The following is a 25,087-nucleotide window of genomic DNA, read 5'->3' on the forward strand; positions in this document are numbered from 1 at the left end:
TCTCTCTCACTCTCCCTCCCTCCATCCCCCTTCCTCCCTGAAATTTATATATATATATGTAGATATATATATATGTATGTGTGTGTATATATATGTATATATATATAATTTGTTTTAAAAATAGGACCTCGCTGATGCTTGCCTTTCTGTCCAGCCTCACCTGGAAAAGCTTTACCATAATTGAAGCAAATAGGGGACACCAATGTGGTAGCAGAATAATGGCCCCATAGATGCTCACATCTGAATCTGCCCACATCTGAATCAAATTTATTGTCTTGCACCACTGTCATTCAGAAGTCTTAATTGGCCTAAAAACAAAGTGTCAGCAGGGCTGCATTCTCTGTGGGAGGAAATCTAGTAGCAGGGGGAACCGGAAGAGAGAGAACCATTGGTATGCTGTGTGAATAGAACTCCGTGCAGGTTGCTGGATTTCAGGAGAGGAAGGGGCCCTGAGCTGGGGAGGCATATCTCTAAAAGCTGGAAAGGACAAGGAAATAGATGTCCTCCCACAGAGAATGCAGCCCTGCTGACACTTTGTTTTTAGGCCAATTAAGACTTCTGAATGACAGTGGTGCAAGACAATAAATTTGTATTGTTTGAAGCCATGACTTCTGTGGTAAAGTTGTGTTAAACATACAAGCATATAGATTTGAAAAATAAATGTTTTCTATACATTTTGGAAGACATCACTTCTATGTCTCTCTTCTCTACCTACCTTTAGAACATTCTCACTCCTTTCAAAATGCTTACCCACAAATTATGCTTATGAAGTTGTAATTTCTACTTAACACAAAGGTAGATGTTTTAATAATATATCTATAGCAATCTTTACATAATAATTTGAGTTGTACTTAAAATAGAAATCGATTTACACAACAATGAAATGAAACACGAAACCACTACACTGAACCTATCTAGGTGGGCCCATTTTAAAAAGCTCTTCATATTGGATGGATGGCCATGTTTTTAAAATATACACTAAGTCATGTACAGAAGTTCCCATCTGTTCCTGGCTCTTTGTGTAATATTCTTAGACAAAATTAAAAGCAGAACATTTCTAAACATGGAATACTTACTTCACACATAAAAGATAAATATTAGGTTACTCTACCCCTACTCTGCAAATGTTTATCTTTTAGACAAAAATAAAATACACACATTGGAGGGGGGTGATTTTTCTTCTTCCTCACATACCCAACATAGACTCATAGTGAATCTCTGCATTTTGAACTACAGCTATTTTCAAGCCCTGATGGTACTCCCAGCATTTAATAGAAACGCCCAACGACGGTGAGATTACCTTGAGCAATCGAATCGCCGTCACCCAGCACATCCTACTCTGCTCTTCTTCCGCACAAAGCATTTTCAGGTCTCGGGGCCCTCGCGCTTTGTTAGGCTAGAAGGCCACAGCACATTGTTTATCGTTAATGCATATCTTGAAGGTAACACCTGTTGAAATAAAAGCCACTAAAATTCTCCCATATATGTAAGAGAAAGCTGTCTCTCTCTTTTTTTTTTTAAAGAAATTGAAAAGAAACTCAAGCTTACCTAAAAGGCTGAGGCTCGCTTTAATCACCTAGCAAAACACTAAGCCTGTACCTTAAAGCAGAATGCATAGTTAGCTGGTGCTCCATGCTTCTTTTTGCCTGCCAGGGACACATAAATATCACTATTGCCGAATTCGCTGAAAAACTGCAAATGCCGTGGTTCCTAAAAGGAGAAAGTGTGTGAGTGTTGACATAGGCATGTATTTTACACTATATTTTGTGCATCTCTATTATAGTACACTAGAGGCCCAATGCACGAAATTCATGCACAGGTATAGTCCCTAAGCCTGGCCGGTGATCGGGGCCCATCAGATTCTCCTGCCTCCCCGCCTCCTCCTCCTCTTGCTCCCTCAGTGCTCCGCCACCATCGCTGGTCACCCGCCATGGTCTGTGCCGCCCCCTGGTGGTCGGTGTACATCATAGTGAGCCATGGAACTCCAAATAATGTCACAGAAACAGAAGGGAAGAAAAACTAAGACACTCTATCCTTATATAACCAGGGGCTTGACACAATATTATTTAATTTGAGGAGTAGCAACTTTTTATGATTTAACTTCCAATATACAAAAAAATACTATTCTAAAATTATTCCCTTTAACTACCATTTAAAGGATTCCAAAAGACAGAAGCCAGAAAGAATGGTTTTTGAAAATGTTTTCCTTTCTGGGTTTCAATCACTGTAGTTCACTGAAGGGAAGAAGGTTGGTTTAAGCTTCTGCAGCAGTTAGAGAAGAAAAAGGAGCCTCAGACAATGATTGCTGCTTCGTTCAGAAATAACCATTCCTCACGCCTGTGTACTGCCTGACACACCACGGCAAGCAACGGCAGGAGGCATGACTATCTCCCTTCGTTAACAGAAGGAAGCCAGTACCGACAAGTTCAGGGAAATTACCTGGCAATGGGTTGTGTCTGATTTTCAAGGCAAAGTGGAATCCTGAACAGCTATCTCTTCTCTGGAAAATCCATGGGATTTAGAACTGGTCATGGGAAATCACTGGGTCATATTATTCTGCGATAGGTTAATAACTTAGAGAAGTGTTTAATTCTGGGGTTGAGTATATAATCAAAACTGACGGAAATACATTTGTTCTTTACAAGCCTGCTACTGGTCGTGTGGTCCTGGACCACACCAGCATTAGCTGGGAGTTTATTAGAAATGCAAAATCTCAGGGTCCACCCCAGACCCAAAACCTGCATTTTACCCAGCTCCCAGGCAATTCTTATGCACTGAGATCTGAGAAGCAATGCTCTAAAAAGAAAGAAAAATTTTTAAAAAAAGACAGAAACAGAAAATTCAGCAATTTTAGCAACCCATTCAAATCCTAATCCACAGAAATTTCAGTCATTTACCAGCAGGCTATGCTGTCCCCGATGATTGGCACAGTGAGAATTGCTATGCACATAAGTGGTTCTCTGCATGTCACTATTCTGAGGCATTTATATCTAATGAGTGACTATAGTTCCAACTCCATGGGAAAATAACACAGAAAAGAAAATTGCTAAAATAGACCCAGCCCAGGGCCCATGAAACAGGGGAGGAGAAAGGAGAAAGATCCTCTTATTGGTATGGCCTTTAAAGCTTACTTCCTATAGCGAAACTGATTTGTTAGTAATAAGTGTCTGATTTCTATGAAAATGAAATAAGACCATCCCTGTTCACTGATATACTGTACAGTCAAGTCATTCGAATGTGAGAAAAGACAGCTCGAGAAACACTGGAAGTCCATACAGCCATGATGACTTTCCTCTTCTGATTGATTTTTCCCATCACTAAAGCATATCAAGGCTTAGGACATCATACTAGCAAGACTACAAGGCCGAGTTGGCATGGTTAGCAGAAGCTAAGCTTGTGCATGTATACATCAGAGGGTTTGGAGAGGAGAGTAATTAGTTGCCTCCCTATAAATATAAGTCACAGTCATATTCCAAGGCTTACAGCAGTGGTTATCTAATTCCCACACAGCCTATGTCTTTAGAAAGGAAAATAAATTGAGACCCTTTTCACAGAAAAAGGACAGGATATGGTCTCCTTGCCAGGTAAAAATGTTAGTATTAGACATTAGATAATCTCCATAATTTGCATCAGTCATAATTCTTGAGGTTCCATAATACCTCAAATTTATTTTTTGAGTGGAACTCAAAATCATTTTCATGTACAGACTATGGAATATGAGCTCATTGGGCACAGACTAAAAAGAACCTTATGTACTGATGCACAGCAAAGTCAAACACTATATTGAAAAAGCTATGGTCTAGAGCAGCAGTGGGCAAACTACGGCCCGCGGGCCGGATCCGGCCCGTTTGAAATGAATAAAACTAAAAAAAAAAGACCGTACCCTTTTATGTAATGATGTTTACTTTGAATTTTATTAGTTCACACAAACACTCCATCCATGCTTTTGTTCCGGCCCTCCGGTCCAGTTTAAGAACCCATTGTGGCCCTCGAGTCAAAAAGTTTGCCCACCCCTGCTCTAGACTATTGATAGGGATTTGATGCTTAGGATTTTGCCAAGGCAGGGGGAAGACCACTGCCAGGATAAAATTATGAATCCAGGTTACATCCCATCACCTCCACCCTAAAATACCAAAATTATCATCCATTTAGGATCTGTAATGCTCATCTCCCTCTTTCTTCCTCTTCTTTCTCTCTCTCTCTCTCTCTCTCTCTCTCTCTCCTCTCTCCATCCCTCCCTCCCCTGCTCCCTCCTCCTCACTCTCTTTCTCTACTTGATTTTTTAAAACTCACTATGGTCATACTATTCTTACAACTTAATCATTTTACTCTCTTGCTAAAAAATTTTCACTGGTTTCCTATACTGAGTTGAATAATAGCACCCCAAAAAATATGTCCATGTCTTAACCCCCAAGAAACTGTAACTATTTCATATTATTTGTTTGGGACGTAAATCCAATGACAAGTATCCTTATAAGAGACACACAGAGAAGGGGAAGAAGGTCCCAGGAAGACAGAGGAAAAGGCTGAAGTTAGGCAGTCACAAGCAAAGGGGCACCTGGATCCATTAGTCAAGACAGCTAACCCTCCTAAAAATGTAAAGGATCAAATAATGACAATGGGAAATAAATGGATGAACATTCCCAGCATAAAAGAATAACAGAAATTTGAAGATTGAATGCATATGTTGAGAATCAGGCAAGTTTTATTAGAATATATTTGAATGCACCTAGAAATATGGCAGACAAATTACTGAACATCAATGGTTATAATAATATTGGAAAACAGCCAGAGAAAAAGGACTGATTACCCATAAAGAATCAATAATGTCATCACTGACAAAATACAATTAAAATAACCTCTCATGAAAACTCCCCAAAGTAGTTTTACTTGAAAGATATCACTGCATGGCATGGAATGTCAACACTTATAAAACACACACCATATGGCACAGTCTACATCAACAATACTACATAGAAACACAGACTACACAGTGCCAAGCATTGTATGAATTACATGTGTGAGTGCTTATGTATGTAGGTATGGACATCTGCACATGTGTGTCTATGCAACTGTAGACATAGGTATATATACTCAAGCACACAAACAAATACATCTATCCCTGATCATAACATAATTTCCTCCAGGAGAGAAAACTAACAGACCCAAAGGCATTAAAGAGCAATTACGAACTCAGCTGAATGTTACTAATGGCATCAATACCAAAGTTCAGAAGTGGGCAAGATTAGCAGTATGACCTGGCGTAAAAAGAAAAGGTGTGAACTATATTGGGCCTCAAAATCTGCACTGCAGGGTAAGGAGAAAGGAGGTGAATTCATAATGGGAAAGAGATGAGCGGATGTGGTACTGAAATAAGATCATCTAGATTCCATCAAAGGATGTATCTAGTGGTAAATAAAGCTGCATAGTTAGTTTTCAAACAGATTATAACAAATGTTTGGTATCCAAAAACATTACCAACTCTTGAGATCAAGTAATAAAATAATAAAGAAAACAAAGTAAAACTCATTTTAACTTACAACATCTATGATTTGTAACATATCGTTTATATTTCCAAATACCTTTGATGTCCCTTTAGTAGAAAAATATAAACCAGATCTTCTTAGAAGGAAGTAAATCTTTTTCCAAGACTTCTTTCCCTGTTCTTTTGCATGTAAGAAGCCATGGATTTCAGGATATGTGCTTGAACTCAGAAACATCTGAAAAAAGAAATTAGACACTTCCATACTGTTTTTAAATCAATGATATTGTAGCCTTATATTAATCATGTTCAGATTTCAAATATGAACTTGTAAAATCTAACAATATCAATACCACCTATATGCCATTATAGAAATGACAATACATACACAACAGGAAATAAATCAGTCTTTCAAGCTCCAAGTGAAAAGAGGTTTACAAAATATGTTTACATTCTAAGTTATCAATACTTAGCTAAACATTAAAATTATATGTTATCTGAATGTCCCTATGAAAAATTACACTTCATCTATGGAATTAAGTCCTGACACTTTTCACCCTTTTCTATGATTTTTCCTGAGAACTTAACAATTTCAACTTTATTATGGTGTAGGACCATAATCCTGACTTCAGTTATTCAATTATTGAGAAAGTTAAGCCAAGTTCACCTCCTTGATGAGGGTAAAGCAAACTCTATCTCTTTGTCTCCAAGGTTCTCAGTTGTGAGTAGGTATGCCAGGTTATGTTTTCCAAAGAGAACTACAACCACATCTTCCATTCCACGTGCTCCTATGCAAAGTGATCTAGCCACTGAATCACAAAGAGGTGGAATCTGTCTCTTCATGCCCCTGGAATTTCAGCAAGGCTTGTTGGTGACTGCTTTGACCAACAGAATTGGCAAAAGTGACAGTCAGCCCATTCTACTAGTAACTATAGTCCTTAACTAGCCTGATGGCTTCCACTACTTAACTCCTGAGGCTAACGGTCACATAAGAAATGTGACTACCCTGAGAAATCCTGGAGGATGAAACCCATGTGGGGAGAGACAGAGTGGCCAAGGAGGACCAGGCACACGTAGTGAAAAGCCACCCTACAAGGGAATCTTCAACCCCTCCATGAATCAATGTGTCAGAAATGACCCACCTAGCTAAACCCTTGTGAATTTCTGAGCCACAAAATCGTTGGCAAAATGTGAATGGGTACTTAAGACACTAAGGTTTGGAATAGTTTGTTACACAGTAGTAATTAACTGGCACATGTGGTGGTCAGGAAAAAGACAATGAAAAGAAATAGCTTTGAGTGGCTGTGCTAAGTATCATTAATAAAACAGTGGAAATGCATGAGCATCTAATTAGAAGGAGAAAATAAAAATGCCTATTAATAAATAAATGCAAAAAGGTAAAACTTGAAAGTAAGAGAAATTATTAGCTAAAACAATGGAACATTTTAAAAGGCTACTCAGGGAAAGACTGCTAGTAGGTATTTTATGTTCTTTAAGTAAATTACTAAATTTTTTTTAATTTAATGAGCCACAGATATTAATTAATTGACATGCAAAACAGGCAAGTACAATTTTTAGTTTGAGTGCTTTCCAAGTTATTAAAGCAAACCAATTAAATTTTTAAAGGGGGGCCATAGAGGTCACACTAGAAAAGAAAAAACATTTTGAAAACTGGAAACATAGCCTCGGTGGACAGAAGAGGTCAGCACCTCATGCAAAACCATCTGATTCCAAGGCTTTGGTTTTTCTTGTTTTCATCATTTAACATTAAAGTAATATAACTACATTATAGGAGAATTTTTCAAAGGTGGTAGAAGAAAAACTCTAGCCCACCACCCTGTCTATCCCACTGGTGAGGCACTGCGAAGGCTGAGAGTTGAGGTGCTGGGTACTGCTGCTACCATTTACCGGAATATTCTGATGGGGCATCTGTGAAAACCCAGTAGCATATAAGTAGCTTTAAGAAATATTTCTCGAGACTAATCATATTTTTAAAATATTTTGAAGTGCAAAATGAAATATAACCTCATAAGAAGTTCACAGAAAATGAATCTGCCCTATCCAATATATTTCATTATCAATATATTTAAAGTAGAATCTATATTGAAAATATTAAAAGTTTTCTTCATTTATGTTCAGAAAATATTGAGTGGATTGGGGGGTTCCCAGGGCTTAGATCAGACAGCACCCATTATGAAGAAATTGCTCACCCTCAACCTAGTAATATCTCTGGAGCTGCTAGTGTAAATTCTACTACTCTATCAACAATAAAATAAAATAACTAAAATCATTATTTTACTATAATGAAAATGACTTGGGAAATGATCACCTACAGTTATAGCCAGTGTAGCAGAAATCAGCCCCAAAAGTGCAAAACGAAGGAGATTTTTAATTAAATAACCAGTACTTTTAATTCAGCTAAGATATTTCAAGTATTTCTGTCATAGATATTACAAATGTTAGTGTATAAAATAGATATATTCTAGATAGTTTTTTCCTCCTATTTAATAGCTAAATATTTTATTACAAATAGGATTGAGGGCATTTGTTATAAAACTTAATACTAAATACCTATTATTAAAATGACTACATTTTACTGGAAATTTTAATTTTTCAAAAGACTAACATAACCTTTAAACACATCACAGAGCAAAACTGCAAGTTTCCTTTCACGATACATACTTGTTAAATGTTTAAAATTCTTTGATAATTGGCCCAAACTGGGGAGAATAATAGGGAGTCTTATTGATTTAAGAAATTCTTTATCCAGATTTTTCTCTTTTCAGTTGTACCTCCAGCAAAAATTAATCATTCAAGGCATAACATTGCAGATTCTGGACATTTATAAATATGGACCTTAAAGTTTCTCTTTATTATTACTTAAATATTTTAATGAAAATGTATTTTACCTGCAAAATCAGTGCGGGGGATATCTCACCATTGGTTTCCGTTGAGAAAGACACCATATGCTCTGGAAAAAAATACTGACAAAAAGATACAGGTTACATTATCCCAAAACCTGTGATAAAACAGATTCAGTTATGACCATTGAAATCTCAGGCAAAAGTTTTTTAAATCAGTGTGTTGAAATATGAAGTGCTTTTAAAAATGCCAGTCCCTGGACTCTGCCTTCAGGTATTTCAATGAAATGGTCAGAGTAGGACCCAGAGTAGCAAACACCTTCAGATGATGCCCATGAAGAGATTTCCATACCTCACTTTACAAAAAACACTGCCCTCGAGACAGTGCCTGCTCCTGCATCTCTTCCCTGAATCCTGCAACCACTCTAGCAGGTGCTAAAGGACTATCATCTCCATTTTAGAAAGTCAAAGTTCATAGAAGTGAGAAGCATAGTCAAGGTCACAGCCCACAGTGTAGAAGAGCCAAAGAGCAAGAATCCAGTTCTTTCCACTAACTGTTTTTCCAAACTTGTTTAATCATAAAATTTATCCAGATTAGTTGTTTGATATAGGAATTCTCAGGCCTCATTCCTGAAGCGCCTGATTCCATAGTTCCGGGTAGTCCTGGATCTTGTGTTTTTAATAAGCACTCTCCCCCTCCTCCGGATAATTTTTTATAATCAGACAAGTTTGGGGAAATATATTCTACACTAGAGGCCTGGTGCACGAAATTCATGCACAGGTAGGGTCCCTAGGCCTGGCCAGCAATCAGGGCCGACTGGGGCCTCCGGCTGCCAGTGGGGTCTTCCTTCTGGCTGTCAGCCAGGGCCTTCCTTACCCAGCTGCCAGCTGCCGGCCAGGGCCTTCTTTCATTCCATGCCACCCCCTGGTGGTCAGCGCACATCATAGGGAGCTATGGAACTCCCGGCCTCCCGGTTGAACACCCAAGGGGACACTTCGCATATTAGCCTTTTATATATATAGATGACTTCTTCTAGAGTGGGTTTTTCAACAGTAGTTCTATTAACATTTGGTCTAATAATACTGAGTGGTGAGGGGAGAGGGACCTGTCCTGTGCATTGTGGGATGTTTAGCAGCATTCCTGGCCCCTGCTCACTTGCAGCCCTCCCCACACACTTTGTGACAACCACAAACATCACCAGACATTGTCAAATCCCCACCCCAGGTGAGAACCACTGTTACAGGTCTACAAAATGAATGTATAGCCTGTTTACATTTTTAAAAAATAGATAAAACTCAGAATAAACACTAAACCATATGTTTATACTTATGACTTTTAAATTCTTGCTTTTTATAAAGATTCATAACAAGAAAACGGTTTCCCTTCAAATTCTAATTCTATTTCATTTTTATTAGAACTCTTATTTTCTTGGTCAAAGATCATTATGTTTTCATTAATAGGTTCAAATAAAACAGAAGTCTTTCAGGGTTTGGAAATATTCTATTTATGTTTAGTATCATATATTCTCCTTAAAGGATTATTTCAATCCAATTATTCAAAACCTAGTATAAAAGTGCTACAGCTGCACAAAAAAAAAAAAAACACCACAATTTAAATAATAATCCCAGAGGCTATTCTGACTTCTCCAGATCCCTAATCTTCATTAGAATGTGACATACATTTATTATCATTTAAAGAGAACTATAATGAAAACAGTATTTACTAAATAATACACTGATCTTTATCTAATTTCTACTTTGCTCAGTGATTACTGCACTAAAAACAAAATAATTTGTAATATCAAGATTCATGTCAATATTTTTAAATTGATTTTACAGAGGGGAGAAGGAGAGAGAGAGAGAGAGAGAGCGAGAGAGAGAGAGAGATTTGTTGCATTTATTTATGCATTCATCGGTTGATTCTTGTATGTGCCCTGACCAGGGACTGAGCCCACAACCTTGGCATATTGGGATGATGCTCTAACCAACTGAACTATCTTATCCTGCCAAGGTCAGATTCATTTCCATCTTAAGTTTCTGGTTTAAGTTACAACACCCCCAACAATCATCAGTTCATTTTTACTTTAGAAATTATATATATTTTAAATTTCCCAAATTCTCTGAAAACTATTAAACTATAATATTTTGAAACCTGCTTCATCAAGCAGGATATCTAATAATTCATTCCCTAAATCAAATGTATAGAATTTGGTTTTCTTTAAAAGCAAGAAAAAGAAACAAAGAGTTCTTGAAAACCATGTATATGAATTTCTATGATGATGTTGACTAATCAATGTTAGAGTAAGAAGAAATATGACTGCCCTAACTGGGTTTGCTTAGTGGGTAGAGCATTGCCCTGCAGACTCAAAGGTCCCAGGTTCAATTCTGATCAAGGGCATGTACCTTGGTTGCAGGCACATACCCAGCGGGGAGTGTGCAGGAGGCAGCTGTTTGATGTTTCTCTCTCATCAATGTTTCTAGCTCACTATCCTTCTCCCTTCCTCTCTATAAAAAATCAATAAAATATATTTTAAAAATAAATAAATAAAATAAATTAAAAAGAAAAAGAAATATGACTGAAATTATAAAGGACCACAATTCTTACCTACACATTACCAATTAGGGAATTATATTTTATTTATGGTGACACTTTTCTTCACATAAACTAAAATAAAATTCAACTAATTTATTTATTTTCCACAAATATTAATGGGGATTTAACTTACCATCGGATTTTTAAAGAACTCATATTTGGCATAATTTTTTCTAAAGTATAGCTTATTTTCTTCTTCCATTCCCCAGTCAGACAGCACTTCAACCACCAGTTCATGATCTTCTATTATTCTTTCTGTAAAGAATGTTTCAGTTAGTATGTCAATGGATAGATGGATGGATAAAAATATAGCTAGGTAGACAAATATACATATGGATGTATAGATCCACACAAAGATATAAAATATATTATGTATGTATGTTTATTTAAGATACAAAATTTCAACTCGATTCTGAAATAGGTAGATTGATAAAACTTTCTTCAGTTTTGAATTAGTGATAACTGATTTTTATACCAAAGCAGACTGGAACCTGAAGAGAAAAAAATGACATAAAATATCACAATGCATTTTTTGCTAATTGTGAACCTTCTTTTATTGCTATTTAAATGATAATATAAGTTTGATAACAAATCAGCATTAAGAATATGGTAGTTATTCTTTTTCTCCAGCTCATCATGCTGCCAAAATTAAAATATTTGCCTCCAGGATGAACAATGCAGCCCATGAAGAGAAGAAAAATTTTGACAGATTCAATACACATTTACGACACATAATCTGGATAGTTAAGAAAAATTAAAATAAATGCTTCAAAAGGAAAATATTAATTCAAGTATATAACATTTTTAAGAAACCTAATTTATTGTGGCACTTTATACTTTCAAAGTAATGTTCAGGGAAATACATATTGTATTAACAATGAAGATAACTAGGTAGGATGGGAAGGCACTTAGGAGGAAAGTCACTTAAATGAAATAAGCAATGACAACTTTAAAGCAATGAACATAAGGTGCAAAATACCTATTCAATAAGAAACTGTGACATTCTTAGCAGCACTATTCATAATAGCCCCAAAATGGAAACTACCCAAATGCTTATCAACATGCGAATGAATAAATAAGTTGTATAAAGCACCCAGTGGAATATATACTACAGTGATAAGCAGCTATATGGATAAATTTTACAAACATAATATTAAATAAAAGAAGTCAGACACAAAGAGTATTTACTACATGATTTCACTTACATAAAGTTCGACACAGGTAAAATAAATCTACGGTGTCAGAAATCAAGGTAATGCGGGTAGTGGGTGGGTAAGTGGGTGCCTGGTGGGAACCACTGAGCATGGGAACTATTCTGTCAATCTGAGTGTGAATACTCAGGTATATGCAATATCTGAGGATTCATCAAGTTGTCCACATACGGTTTGTTCACATTTCTTAAGGCATATCATACTGCAATAAAATGGTAAAGAAACTGTGACCATGAACTGATGCAAAACAGGAAATAGAGAACAGCCAAATAAGGAATCTGCTTTTTCTAGGACCTTTTTGAAAGTATCCGTGTCTCGGAAATTCAACACTCAGTAGTGATCTGTGACCTCTAACACCCAAACCCTTGAAAGTAATGTCATACTTAAATAGAAGCTTATTCTTCTGAAAGGAAGTTCCTGCAAGAGTGCTCAATGAATATGGATGAGTTTGAGCTAAGTGTGTATCAACACTCTCAGTTCCATTCCTGACTCTGACTGCTCTTTTTCTGTCTCACTGACTAGCTCCTGTAGCTCCTTCTCCATCCTAAGATGCAGTCCTTGGCTCAATTCTCTTCTTTCCCTTTCTCTAAACTAATTCATGCTCCCCTTTTTTAGCCATCACATCTGTCAAGTTCCTTGAAGTGAAATCTCCAGCAACAGTTTCTTTCAGTCCCACTTCATTCCTAACTGCTAGACTTCTTACCTCCTCAGACACAGTTTGTCTAAAATCAAAGTCAGTAAGGCAGTTCCTAAAAATATTAAACAACTAGAGGCCCGGTGCCCCAAATTCGTGTGGTTGAAGCTGAGGGAGCAAAAGGAGAGTACCAGAAGAGGTTAGAGAAGTAATGCACTGAGGGGATTGGGACAAATGCTGCAGTTCATAGTGAGGATCTGGTTTTTCCTCTGAGTTAGAGAAGAGGTCATGTCAAACAGAGAATATCATGAACTGATGTGTTTTCATTGGATTACATTGGTTGCTGAGTGCAGAACTGATCTTAAGAGGCTTAAGAGTGGAAGTAGAATATTATAATTAACAAGGTGATGGATGATGTGGCTTGGATTAGAGTAGCAGTCTACATGTAAAAAGTGGGCATAATCTGGATGTATTGTATAGCTAACGGGATTTGCTGACAAGTTTGACATGGAATGAAAGGGAGAGGATAGTTAAGGAAGACACCAAGGGTCTTTGCCTAAGTTCTCAGAAGAATTGTGTTGCCATCACTGAGTTTGAAAGACTGTAAGAGAAGTAGGCTGGGGCGGGGAAAGGGAGGATCCAAGAGTCATTGAGCTATTGAGTAGGAATTTGCAACCCTAACAATCTTTCTATCCTTACATGTGTCTGCTCACACAAACCCAGCTGATATTTTCAAGCTTATGACATGTATGTCCACATTATTAAACATATTATGTGCTAAGCACTAGATCTATATTCTTCCCAATTACAGTGGGAGAAAATGTCAAGGTTTTAAGCAAGATGGTTGCCTGTTTGTTTCTTTATACCCATTGCTTCTAACACTAAGTAAAGCACATGTGTTCCCCTTACAGGATACACTATTCAGAGAGGGAAATGATAAAAAGATGCATTTTCTTTTCTTTTGTACTTCAAAGTAGACTTTATCAATCTTTGAGAGATAACTGCTTGGGGAGAATCATGCTTACCCAATCCTCCATTGCCTCTTAAAGGAATCCACCCTCTGTCCTCTGGGGAAGGAGCTGGGGTTAAGGGGTTAGTGGAGGAAAGGGTGGAGTGGAGACTGAGAGAGGGCTAGAGAGTAGGCAGATGGTGTAGGTCCCAAATGACGCTGTATCCTATCCCCTCCCAGAACCAGAACCCCAGGGTGAGGGGTTGATGGTGATGTACACCAGATACATTTTTGTGTGGTCCAACCCACACTGTAGCCCATGAGACCTCTAGCCTCAAGTAGAAGCCCGGCATCTAGCACAGTAAAGAAGCAACAGCAGAGTCTAATTTTGAGACAGATGAGTCCATAGAACCCCAATATGGGGAAAGAGCATTGCAGTGGAAGCAAGTGCCCCAGAAGGAGCATGGACGGGACAAGAGAAAACCATGAACTTAAGGGGCTTTATGGCATAGTCAATAAGTTTGAGAGGAACAAGAGTTTTCAGAACATGAAGAGTTGGGCAAGATCTGGGCTAGAGTTAAACAAATACCCCTCCTGGGACTTAAATGCCCAACCAGAGTGTTGGAGGAGTAAAGGTAGGTCTAATTCTTCAATTGAGAATATTTTAAACTTGTATGTAACTCCTTTCTAGAACCTGAATTTATTATTTACCCCAATAAGACTGAGAACAATCCATAAAGCAAACAAATAAAGATTAAACTGTCTGCCCTTAAGAAGACAGGAGACAGAAGGTCAAAAATGTATTCAATTAGGGAAATAAAGGAAGTTATATATCTACAAATCTCATTCTGAGGCCTTTTTCATTATTGTATTTAATTCTTATAATATCTGCAGTAGGCTGAATACTGCCCCAAAATAGGTCTGAATATCTGGAACCTGTAAATGTTATCTTGTATAGCAAAGCCTTTATAAATGTCATTATCTTAAAGATATTGAGATGAGGACAATATCCTAGATGATCCAGGATGGCCCTAAATCCTAACACAAATTTCCTTAGTAGAGAGAGACAGGAAGAGATTTGACAGGAAAGAGGAAAGGGCACGTGACCACAGAGGTAGAGACTCCGGCGATGTGGCCACAAGCCAAGGAATGATGACAGTCACCAACAGCTGAAAGAGACAGGAATGGATCCCCCTAACGCCCCCAGAGAGAGGATGGCCCTGCCAACACCTTCGTTTCAGGCCAGTGAAATTAATTTTAGGCTTCACTTCCAGAATTCCTAAAGATTACATTTTTGTTGCGTTATGTCACTAGGTTTTTGGTAATTTGTTACAGAAGCCTTAGGACACTCGTACAATAATCTAAGGAGCAAGTTATATCTCAATTTTATAGGAAAGGAAACTGAAGTTCAGAATAGCGAATCTCAGGATTTGAATGGCATCCCATGCCTGGCCCCGAGTCAACACTCTTTGCACAGAGTTATCTCTGCCATCATCGAGCTGCCACCTAAGGGAAACCTCAATCACCTCCGCTGAGTCTGTTTATATCCTGTTCATTCCTTCTATTTTTTTCATCTCAAATCACTTTCATGTTCCTGTGGTTCTCGTGTTTCAATTACCTCCAATTATTTTATTTTGAAATGTGCCCCCCCCCAAAGAAATGTATTCAATACATATTTACTAATTAAGTGAAAATAAACAACCACATTTTGAATGGAAGAGGAAAGAAAATAATGGGCAATATTTCCAATTATATCAATCTTAGCTGTACATAAAAGTAACACAAATCATTTTAATCTGGGAAACATCAAAAAAAGAAAAGAAAACAACAAGAGTAGGAAATCCAAGTGCTTTTTAAGAGCTACAGCAAACACGTAACAAAAGAAGAATGAGGAAAATACATGGGATCACCAAAGAAGCGGCAGTCTAGCCAGGGCTTTGCTGACCACATGCAAATAAAGCCCAGCATATCAATCTAGACAGGAAAAATAAGGGATATGATATCTATAGAAAAATTCAAAGAAGTATAATACCACGTGTTTAAATAATGCAAGTACTAGCATCAGGAAAACCTGCTGGTAATCTTCAGAAGAAAAATTTCTTCAAATAAAGCTAGCAAATACTACAGTATGTAAGAAAGCAAAAGACATACTTTCCAATCCCTTAAATAAACTTCTTGATACCATTTTTAAAAAATATATTTTTATTTATTTCAGAGAGAAGGGGGGGGGAGAGAGAGAGAGAGAGAGAGAGAGAGAGAGAAAGAGAAAGACATCAGTGATGAGAGAGAATCATTGATCAGCTTAGAGGCAAGCACCCAACACTGGGAACTGCGCCCAAAACCAGGGCACGTGCCCTGATCGGGAATTGAATGGTGACTTCCTGGTTTATAGGTTTACACCCAATCACTGAGCAACATTGGTTGGGCTTTTGATACTATTTCATTGACAATTCAGATAACATATAAAAAAGCAAATAAAGTCCAGAGAACCAAATTCAGCTACAGGTTCTTCTTACCTCATATATGCATCTGGTAATGGAGTTAAAACTTCCTTATTACAGAATCTGGCTTTTAAAAAATTATATTATATTAAAGCAATCTTTTTAAGTTTATGTATCTCCATCCCAATTTGGATACACTAGCATATTCCATCCCCCCAACCAAGTCTCATTATGTTAAATAATTAATGCTACAATAATTCAAATAACCCCAAGAGGCATAATTGATGATCAGGTAATCACATTTTACAGAAAATTAGTGGGGCTTTTTTTTTAGAGGCAAATATCCAACTAAATACAGACCTTAATAGGGGAAAAGTTCACCATGAAGATACAGGATGCCTAAATGGATTACTTTGAGAGGAAGAGAAATATGCTTAAAGGGGAGGCAAAGATTTACAGAAGACCAGCTTTGTTTCCCCTGAGCCTAGGCATAAGACATCACCAAGACGTAAGAAAAAGAAGGAAAACAAAACAAAACAAAACAAAATACCAGTCTAGATGGCTTACAATACACTTTCTCTTTAGTCTTCTTTAGCCCCATTCAAAAACCAAGCACATTTTAACCAAGAAATCCTAGTAATTTATAATATATTTTAAAACAGCTAAATAAAACAAATAATTATTTAAACGGGGCTCCTTGTTGCAACATTTCAAAACAATGACATTAGAAACTATCACCCACAATGAACTCAGGTACTTTTTGAGTAACTATTTGAAAAGTGACTCCAGGCAACTTTCACATAAATTCACCATGATTATTTTAAATATCTTATTTTTAAAGCTTCATAAATCCATCTAAAATACTACTTTAAAATAAATTATTGAAACGTTAAAGATATAGCTATATTTTCTAACATTTTTAATTTAAGAGAAGTATTTCTCAGCCATTGGAAAGTGAATTACAAGGATCAAATACCACTCCTATGTTGGTAAAAGAAAAGCGGAGAGAGGCCCTCTTAAATCACTTCAACACAGCCACAGCCAAAAAGGAGGAAGAAAAGGAAAGAAATTCTCCAAAAGAGTAAAAAAAAAATATTCTTTACAACAAAAACAAAAACTTCATAGTGCTTTAAATGTAATTTTTGTTTCTAATAGATCAGTGTAGTATTATGGTAGCAAAATGAAACTAACAAATGATGATAACTACATATAACTGTTTTCTATTTAATTTTCAGAAAGGTTTTCTTTATAAAAAAAAAGAAACGAAAGAAGTTCCTTCTGAAACAGTTTATTTAACTTGAAAGTCCTTTAAAAAACCTCAATCCTCCCAGTATGGAAAGTGCTCACCTGTGACCTTCTGCCGGGATTTCTTCGCTGAATCCACTGAAAGTACAGCGTGGGGCTCAAATAGAAACCTGAGTCCCTACTCTTCTCCTCACTTGATAAGAGAAGAAACAAGAGTGGCTTTTACCTCTAATTCACCCAGAAAACAATTCTCTGTATGCCTTTGTTACAGGAAACTCCAGGAGACAAATGGTCCTTGTACTTCTCTCTGTGCGAGGTAGAAACTACACACATTTTGTCAATCTTATTTTCAGATAAAAATGAAGAGCCTCTGACCAAGCAAAACAAAAACTGGAGAAGCAAAGAATAAAACAGGGCTCGGTTTCTAAAAGGTTCCTTAACCTAAGAAAGCTGCTTAATACCAACAAGATCCCCTGGAAAATCGCCACGCCAAATTCCGCTCCCCAAGTCCAAGGAGAGAACAACCTTGATACTTCAGCTTGATGGGTATAAAGGCCTGTGGCTAATTCCTCAGCAAATCGAAATAGTCCTCATATTAACTCAGACCCAACGATCACAACTTGTATTCATAGAAAGCCTTCTCTTCCCACAGGGTTCGCATATACGTTATCTCAAGCTGCCTGCTAATAACTGAAGAGTTAAGAAACAGCTCCTATGAATTCCAAGTCACCTAATGCATGCTTTAAAAACTCACAGTACATTTCCATATGGGCATGGCATGTTGGTTTCTTTTCCAGGTCTCTGCCTTCTGTATACGTTATAATCCATCCTTTGAACTGTTTGATATAAATACCTTCCAGTTTAGTACAGCTTAGTCCAAACGCCGTTTAGTTGTCCTAAATCCTGGGTTACAAACATGTATGTATACACAGAGTTCCAGCTCTCACGGAATTACTGTCTCGTTGCAATAATATGAGCACTGTGAAGATAGTTGCAAAAGTGTTATAGCAGCACAGAAGGTGGGTACTTGCCCCAACTTGGACTTCCGGAAGATGTCTGTCTTTAAAAATCTCTTCAATAGTTTTTAAAATTGTGTTTATCCCCCTTTCCCTGATTACTACAACAATACATTTCCATTACAGAAAATTTGAAAAACATAGACAGCTGATAATCATAATCCATCTGTAAACCTGTCAATCAGGAATAAGCAGTTAACATTTCAGTATATTCCTATCTTGCTTTTTCTCTGGTAAATATATACACATATATATATAGCTGTGTATATGTTTTGCACAAAATTTGGAAAACACTGTATACATGTAAACATATATGTATATAAAGATATATATACATATATATGTATATATACACACACAATTCCTACATTTGGTACAAATATGTATTTTTTTTCAATCATCATCACTATAATTTTACATGAGCCCATATCAGTCATCAACAGAAGAACTCCAAAAAGATAAGCAGAAGCTGCATAATTTACAGCCAATGGGTATACGAAGTTAATGACATTCCCCTATTATTATAGCACTAGATTTTATTTTTCTAATTGCGGAATCTCAGAGGGAAGGTGGGGGAGTGTGTGTGGGTGGAAATCAACCAAAGACCTTATATGCATATATGCATATGAGAGAGAAACATCAATCAGCTGCCTCCTGTACATCTCCCACTGGGGATGTGCCCGCAACCCAGGTACATGCCCTTGACCGGAATCGAACCTGGGACCTTTCAGTCCGCAGGCCGACGCTCTATCCACTGAGCCAAACCGGTTTCGGCATTGTTGAATACTTTCAACAATAAAGAATCATTAAAAATAAATGAATAGATAATCCTGCTTGAGCAGCCTAATGATATGTATTTCTTGTTCCCCACGCCCATCGATAGCATGTACCGTGGAAGTACCGCTCCCAGGAGGCCACTCATCATTGCCGCGCCTACTGCTTTCCGCACCACTCTGTTATATGAGGGATTTGCAATTCCCTAAGGGCTGTATGAGAAGGGTCAGTGCCAACAAGTATCCTAATTGCCTCAAGGAACAGCTTCTGAGCAGCAAAAGCCTGTGCCCAGGGCCTGGGCACATGGAAGAAGCAGATGTGTCTTCCTACCCACTGTCATAGGAAAGGGCCACTCCACTTCAGAAATCTGAGCGTGGAATGCCTCCCACTGCTTTTCTCTCTCTCTCCTCTCCCTAGATCAGAGGTTCTCAACCTGTGGGTCGCGACCCCTTTGGCGGTCAAACGACCCTTCACAGGGGTCGCCTAAGACCATCCTGCATATCAGATATTTACATGATGATTCATAACAGTAGCAACATTGCAGTTATGAAGTAGCAACGAAAATAATTTTATGGTTGGGTCACAACATGAGGAGCTGTATTTAAAGGGCCAGAAGGCTGAGAACCACTGCCCTGGATGGTAGCGCTAGGTTAGCTGTCAGTAAGCTTGGACAGCTGAGGGTTTTCTTCTTACCTTGTCTTCTTACGTATTTTTAGGAAAAGGCCAAGGGTTATACTTTATTGATATTTTTATATAAAATTCCAAGTAAGCCTAGGAAGATAAACAGCCATTAGCCAGGTAAAGATGGGCGACAAAGACTTTCTGAGAATCTCAACAGCATGAGCAAGCAAATCAAGGAGCAGTAACCATAGCATATGCAGCAACTATAGAAACGGGAGAAAAGGAGGGTGAGACCGAAGGCTGGGGACAGGAGGAGCAGGCAGGGCACAGAAGCCCTGCAAAGGACCTTGAACCTAATGCAAGGAGAACCGGGCCTGCATGCAGGTGGGTAAGCGGAATAAGCAGTGGCAAGAGGGCGGTCTGTAAAACAGGATCCCAGGAGGCAGACAATGAGATCTGAACTCAGGCTATGAGAGTGAGAAAAAAAAACCCATCTGGACCAGGAGGCAGATTTAGCGATGAGCACTCTTTGCTAGTGTCATATTTTCCATCTCTAACCTTAGTGCGCTATCAGGACACCCTATCTCCCAGAGCTCAGGGCAGGGCTCCAGAAGTCTCAGCAGAGAGGGAGGCATGGGGCCATGTGTCCTGAAGGCCTCACAGGTACTTCTGCTGGTGATGAGGGTAGTCACAGCCTGATGGCTGGTAGATTCCAAACAGCACGGAAAGAACAACTGCACAGCAGCTCCACACAACGGAACAAAACTCTCGAGCTGCTTTTGTAAGAAAGAAAGAAGTGAAGGAGCAGCTTCAAAGCCGGTGGCTGTGCAGGGTTCCCCGCTGCCACTGCGCAGCGCTTCTGTCTTAAAGAGACCACGTGGGTCTAGCTGCACACATAAAAATGGTATCATTAAAAGCCTCCAGTCATTCATTTTGCTTATTAAAGCCACTCCACAATGAAATTCATCATGGAAAGCTCAGCTGTCCCTAGCAAGGACACGAAAATACAATTAATTCCTCTTCCCGAGGAGTCTAGAGGTATGCGCTTGAGGTATTGTGTTAATTGCCACTGCTTCATACCAGGCTTCAATTAGGAATCAGAACGGGAGCAAGACAAACACGGACCCCGTTAAGTTCCTGAGGACTGAAAACTGGAGTTTTCCTCCCCACCATCCTCTTAACAATGATTGTAAAAGCTGGGGACTCCCTCTGGGGGACTATAGTGACATCCAGTGGCTGTGAAGGCAAACACACCAGTTACAAAGCATGAGAAGGGGAAGTATTTGTTGATGTGCTGATATTTTAAATGCAATGCCTCTAAAAATGTGTAGACGACTATAAACTCATCCCAGCATGATCCAAAATCAGGCACATCAGCAATTCATAACAAAATCAGGGTGTTTAGCTGCCTTCGATGATTTAGTCCTGCCTATTTAAATTCTCAGCAGTATTTATTAATAATTATGGGCGGAGGCTATGAACTACTGATATGGTATTCAAAGCTCCAAATAGCATATCACCATTCGGGTTGTGTATAAATTCAAGGACAAGTCATTTCCAAGGTGATCCTCTGACTCAGTCAATACATTAATGGCTGATGTCAAGTGAACCAAGTTGGATCACTTTGATCCCAATGGTTTCTTTCTCTTTTTTTAAATAAATATTTATTGTTGAAAGTATTTCATACGTCTCCTTTTTTCCCTCATTGACTCCTTCCAGCCCACCCCCGCCCCAGGCCTTCAGCATCCTATTGTCTGTGACCATGGGTTATGCATATATGCATACAAGGTTTTTGGTTGATTACCTCCCACCCACCTACCCTCCCACACCTTCCCTTCGAGATCCTGCACTCTGTTCCATGCTACCATATCTCTGGATCCACTCTATTCATCAGTTTGTTTTCTTATTGAGATTCCACATGTGTGTGATCATATGATACTTGTCTTTCTCTGACTGACTTATCTCACTTAGCATAATACTCTCCAGGTCCCTCATGCTGTCTCAAAGGGTAAGAGATTCTTCTTTTTTACTACTGCATAGAGTTCCATGGTATAAATGTACCACAGCTTGGGCACTTGGGCTGTTTCCAGATCTTAGCTATTGTAAATTGTGCTGCTATGAACATAGGGGTGCATACATTCTTTCTGATTGGTGGTTCAGATTTGATCCCAATGGATCAAACTACCTCTGTAAGGAAAATTTATCTGAAAATGTTCTGGAAGATTCAAAATTTCAAATTTTCTACTTATATTTATAGCACCCATGACAGACACAGATGGAGAGTGCGACAGAGACAAACTAACCATGGAGTCCCAGGAACATTTGCCTGATCTTTTGGGGTGAGGAGAAACCAACGTGCTTTCATGGAAACACATACACTTTAGAATCTGACAGAACTTAGATTTGTATAATTTTTGACTTTAGGCAAGGTATTTCATCACTCAGTCGTTGTATTATTATAAGCAAAATGGGTATAATGAATATTAAAAAACATATCTTGGAGGGTTGCTATGAGATGCAGTATTAGCAGCATCTATCAAGATTAATGTAAAATCTCTCATTCGGCACCTTGCATGTAGAAGATGCGCATTAACAATAGCTATCGCACATATACATTCACATCAAAAATACTAAGAAGATTGAGGTTTCCTTTGCCACAGTAAAGACTCTGAAAACAGACTTTAGAATTCATAAATATACCCGTACTATATTTTGAATGTCTTTCTAACTTCAGTAATTTGAAGTGTGCTTTAAGGGATCAGAAGCAACATTTACTTACAGAATGTTTCTGAAACTTTCCCAAGCTTATTTCTGACATTAAAGTGAACTTAAGTGCTGAAAACCCTCAACACTCCCCTATCCCATAAGTCAAAATGCTCTTGCCCATAAGGCTTCAGGACCTTGCAAACACTAAACCCCGTAAGTATGCCGATCACCGTGCGAAAATGGCACAGTGGAGTCTGCACAGCTAGCAGAAAGGAGAGATGGGCAAAGACCAATCCAGGACGCCACAGGGAGTTTGATGTAAATGCAAAACTAAGTTGCTCAGTCTCCCAAAGGTCAGCACTTGTCCCCTGGCCTCCTTAGCAGTATACTGTAAAAACCAAATCAGGTCACACTGCTCTCTGACGCAGCTCTCCAATTCTTTTCCTCTCCCTCAGTGCAAGTCAAGTCCCCTCCAAGCCCTGTGAGACCTTGATGAATTGACATGCGCCAGGGCAGCTCCATGAACTCCTCCTCCCACTACTTCCCATCTCACTGACTCCGCTCCAGAGACACCCACCACTTGGCTGCTTCCTGCACACGAGCGCATTGCCTCGTCCAGGCCTTTCCACTTGCTGTTCCCTCTGTCTAGAAATATCGTCTTCCATTTAACTGCAAGGCCAGCTGCTGTCTGCTTTCGGTCTCTACTCAAATGTCTCACTGTCAGAGAGGCCCTCCCTGGTGCCTCTGTTTAAAGTGCATCTCCTCCTTCCCCGCTCTCCCCACTCTGTCCCTCTCTGCCTTCCTCTTCTCCCCAGCGCTCATCATCACCTAAGGGACCACACATTTCAGTCATCTTTCTCTCTGCTCAAATGCAAACTCACAAGGGCAGTGCTTTTTGTCTATTTTTTTTTCATATGATGTCCCCAGGATCCACACACAGAATGTGCGTGGTATAAAACAGTCAATAGATTTTTGATAAATTCTCTGAGGAAAGCAACAGGGGAAGCAAAGTCAGGGAGAGTTCCTAGTATTTTTAGAATCTATAAAGTGAAAAAAAAAATGTTAAAATACTCAATGTTTTTGTAGTACACCCATACACAAAAAGAAGTAATCTACTCAAGTGAATATACAGTATAATTAGTGATAATGTTAAAACTAGTCAACATCATCTCAATGTTGTAAAGTTATGGATAATATTGCTTCTTTCTTGACATTGTCTCTCGGGTACTTACAATAAGCTGAATTATTTTTGTATTGGAAATATTTTTTTTAATAACAGTATCACTCCTCTCTTTTGGAATTCTATTTATTGAAAATTTGTTATGTCAATCACAAAGAGATCAAGGGTGTCTCCTCAGCAATATACAGAGCTGACAAGCTGGTCATCAAAATTTTGGCAAATCGTTTGTGCTTTAGTTCTATATATCAATAGCACTCACAGCAGATTAAAGGTAATGGTGTCAGTGCTACATTCTATTGACAAAGAGCATCTGCGCTTCATGTCACATTTAAGGGGGAAAAACCTGTTCCAGTTCTTTTCATTCACTTTAATATGCAAATGAAGAAAAAGTTACTTAATATCACTATTGGATTGATGGGATATTGCAAGAGTATTTATAATCTACAGACACACACATGCAAATTAAATGTGTGTAAATAAACATCTTGGTTTTACATTTTATGCTGAAGAAGGCCAATAGTGGTTATGCTGTTATATTGTAAGATGAAGAAATGGAAGCTGGGAAATCAATTACTCATTAGTATTTGGGTAGCATTAGGTCTATAAGTTTTTTACTGTTGTAAAGTATAATCTGTGTAAAAAAACAAAAGAAGCTCTAGGATTAAATTTCTTCCTCATGAACTTTGGTCTAATGCATGGTTGATGAAGCCATGAGACAATATTCTCACACCGTTGATTTTATTTCTGTAGTTTCCAGGAAATATAGTAATGGAGAAATTTATTTCAATTTGATGTCTAAAAGCCTAATTTAGTATGTAGCTCAAATTACTTCTCAGCGTTCCATTTTAAGCCTCTACATTGAAAGACTTGTGCATTATTCCTTACTATAACTTGCATTGGACTCAGTGAAAACTGCTGATTTACAGGATTTTTATTACTTCAAGCTATTTGTTAAGGATACATTTTAGTGACTATACAAAAAAAAAAAAGGTGTGTTTAAAGTCTCACCAAAGGAAAAATTTAAGAGTCTAAAATACTGTAATTATGTATTATTCTAATTAAGAGCTATGTTCCGACAAGCATAAGTAAGGAAATGGTTTGGAAGATGGCAGGTACCTATTGAGAGTTAACACTTTATTTCTAGGAGATGAATTATCATGAATAGAATTAAATTAGTCACAAGTGGCAATGAAGAAAGTATAGGTGGAGGTTTTTCTGCCCGGGGAAGGTGAGACTACATCGCGTGGGCCAATATAGTATATGCCTTCAGAATTCAGGTGTTCCTGGCAGGTGCACGCTCAGCTGTCAAGATCAGCTGACACACTGCAGCTCATGGACCATCAGCTGTGACTGGGGAGTGGGGGGGGGGGGGGG

At 38.3% G+C, this 25,087-nt stretch overlaps 1 protein-coding gene across 2 annotated transcripts in view; it reads right to left on the reverse strand.

The window, feature by feature from the left end:
• The window catches only part of GRB14 (growth factor receptor bound protein 14), a 58,133-nt gene that overhangs the window by 14,702 nt on the left and 18,344 nt on the right, over window positions 1–25,087 (reverse strand). For both annotated transcript variants that reach the window (XM_006766494.2, XM_015565749.1), the window contains 5 exons: window positions 11,070–11,191; window positions 8,392–8,466; window positions 5,583–5,720; window positions 1,600–1,710; window positions 1,301–1,396 (listed from right to left, as the gene is read on the reverse strand). In XM_006766494.2, the coding sequence (XP_006766557.1) occupies window positions 1,301–1,396; window positions 1,600–1,710; window positions 5,583–5,720; window positions 8,392–8,466; window positions 11,070–11,191 (542 nt within the window). The remainder of the gene's footprint in view (window positions 1–1,300; window positions 1,397–1,599; window positions 1,711–5,582; window positions 5,721–8,391; window positions 8,467–11,069; window positions 11,192–25,087) is intronic.

Source organism: Myotis davidii, unplaced genomic scaffold (genome assembly GCF_000327345.1).
Source record: "Myotis davidii unplaced genomic scaffold, ASM32734v1 scaffold59, whole genome shotgun sequence".
Taxonomy (NCBI): Eukaryota; Metazoa; Chordata; class Mammalia; order Chiroptera; family Vespertilionidae; genus Myotis; species Myotis davidii.